A 2,106-nucleotide genomic window follows, 5' to 3' on the forward strand; every position below is an offset into this window, starting at 1 on the left:
AGCCCAGGAGTTGGAGGTTGCTGTGAGCTGTAATGCCACGGCACTCTACCCAGGGGGACAGCTTGAGGCTCTGTCTCAAAAAAAAAAAAAAAGACTTCCTTGTGTGTCTTTATAAGATCTTGAAAATATAAATTTTTAGAACATTCTAATGACTCATGCTACTTTATTCATTGACATGTGACCTTAGAGTGATGGCAAAGAAAAACAAAAACAACTAAAGGTCTTATTGATTGTATTTAGATACCTCGAAAATCACTTCCACCTCTCCTACCTCACTTGCTTTTAGACACAGTGATACCTGTTACCATGTTCACCTTAAAGTTATTTTAAGCTACTTTCAACAAGAGTTCTGGCTTATCTGTTATTAAAAATAGAAGATGCAGAACAACTGAACTGGAATCATTTGGACAGTGTGACTGTGCATTGCTTCACTTTACCAGTCTCCTCTTGTCATATCACCAAGTTGATATAAATGTATGTAAAATGTTCTGGTGAAAGTTTTCATCTTAGCTGTAAAAATATTTTTATCACACAGGAGCTATTTTTGGAGCATTGCAAGATATACTTGGGAGCCGTTCAGTTTCAAAGGAGTATTATAATCAGACAGGCCGTATACCAGATTGGTGTTCTCTCAACAACCCACCTTTGGAAATGATGTTTGATGTCGGCAAAGCTCAACCGCCTCTGATGAAGAGAGCATTTTCTACTGAGAAATAAAAGTGATCGAAATTCAGCTTTGCTGCATTTCTAATATTTAATCAATTACAAGAAAATTGTACAAAGAATGAGGGTGCAGATGACTTTGTGAAGGTACCGGTGACTTGTGAAAGCGAAGGCAGCTGTGTGTTTACTCTTTGCATCAATGCATAATGCTTTAGACTTTGTTTCTCTTGTGCAGTGGTAAAATAGTAGCTGATGCTTATGAAGTCTGTTGTATTTATATCAATAAAATACACTAAAGCAGTTTAATTTTGGAAGTTTGTTTCCTAGTTCATTTTTTCAAAAAGAATAACAACATTGTCCCTGCAGTCACATGGTTTGTCTGAGCGTGGCAGGCTCCATTTGTTTTATTATTTTCAGCAGTTACTTCATTTAAAGCATGAATAGTCTTAACCAGTACTAGTTATTTCAAATACTAACATGGGTCTGTTTTATAAAATTCTTTCCTTTGGTACTTGTGTACCCATGTCATAATACTTTTGTTTATCCAAAATATATTTTGATCCTTTGGACTAAGAATGTTTGGTAACAAAGACATTTGTTTTTTTTGGGGGGGGGGTTGTTTTTGTTTTTGTTTTTGCAGTTTTGGCCAGGGCTGCATTGGAACCTGCCACCCCTGGTATATGGGGCTGGCGCCCTACTCCTTGAGCCACAGGTGCCACCCAACAAAGGCATTTGTTAAGCAAAGTATGGAAATGTTCACTTTTTAACTTTATGCTTTTTTTTTATGAATAATTAAACATAAGGAAAGAGATTATTTTTATGTAAAGTTACAACAGCTTTATAAACATGTACTCATAATATCATATTAATCTTCCCTTTTGTACTTTGTATCTTCTCAGGGCAGGGGTTCTTTGAAATATGTACTCAATCATTATTTAACTTTTGTTTTTGTTTTTCTTCAATTGTTTTTATTGAACTACCTCTTGTTAAAGTCATGCTGGTTTCGTTCTTTCTAAGTACTGTGTCTTCTAAGCCTAATACCCTCTTCCCTGAAGCTGTGATCTTTCCTTAAGTCCATTATCTGTAACCGAGGCGGTTGTAACTTTTACCTTGTAATCATTTCTACACAGGTTTTATCTTCCTCTTGGGAATATATGCTCCATCACAACAAGGCTCCTCTATTTCTTAGCTTTGAAATCTCCCAGTAAGATTGCCAGGAACAGGTGTGCCACTAATTGTCAATTGTATGGACTTACTATTTTGTTAGCATTATCTTTCTTTGCAGTAAACATAATTTATAAAATTCTGTGCTTTGCATTCATATTGACCCTGTTTTTGGTTGAATTTAGATTATTTATGAGAACTTTTTCATCACTGAATAATACGAAAAAAAAGATCTGTGACTGAAGAAGAGATTTAAAGCTACCTGTCAAGTGGCAGACA

General features: G+C 35.5%; 1 protein-coding gene across 1 annotated transcript in view; it reads left to right on the forward strand.

The window, feature by feature from the left end:
* Positions 1 to 969, forward strand: part of ACTR10 (actin related protein 10 homolog) — a 40,200-nt gene extending 39,231 nt beyond the window's left edge. The window contains exon 13 of the mRNA XM_003794411.3: positions 536 to 969. Coding sequence (XP_003794459.1) covers positions 536 to 717 — 182 coding nt within the window. The 3' untranslated portion in view covers positions 718 to 969. The remainder of the gene's footprint in view (positions 1 to 535) is intronic.
* The last annotated feature ends 1,137 nt before the right edge of the window (positions 970 to 2,106 follow it).

The sequence above is a fragment of the Otolemur garnettii genome, unplaced genomic scaffold (genome assembly GCF_000181295.1).
Source record: "Otolemur garnettii isolate 467f Iridium unplaced genomic scaffold, OtoGar3 scaffold00081, whole genome shotgun sequence".
Lineage (NCBI taxonomy): Eukaryota > Metazoa > Chordata > Mammalia > Primates > Galagidae > Otolemur > Otolemur garnettii.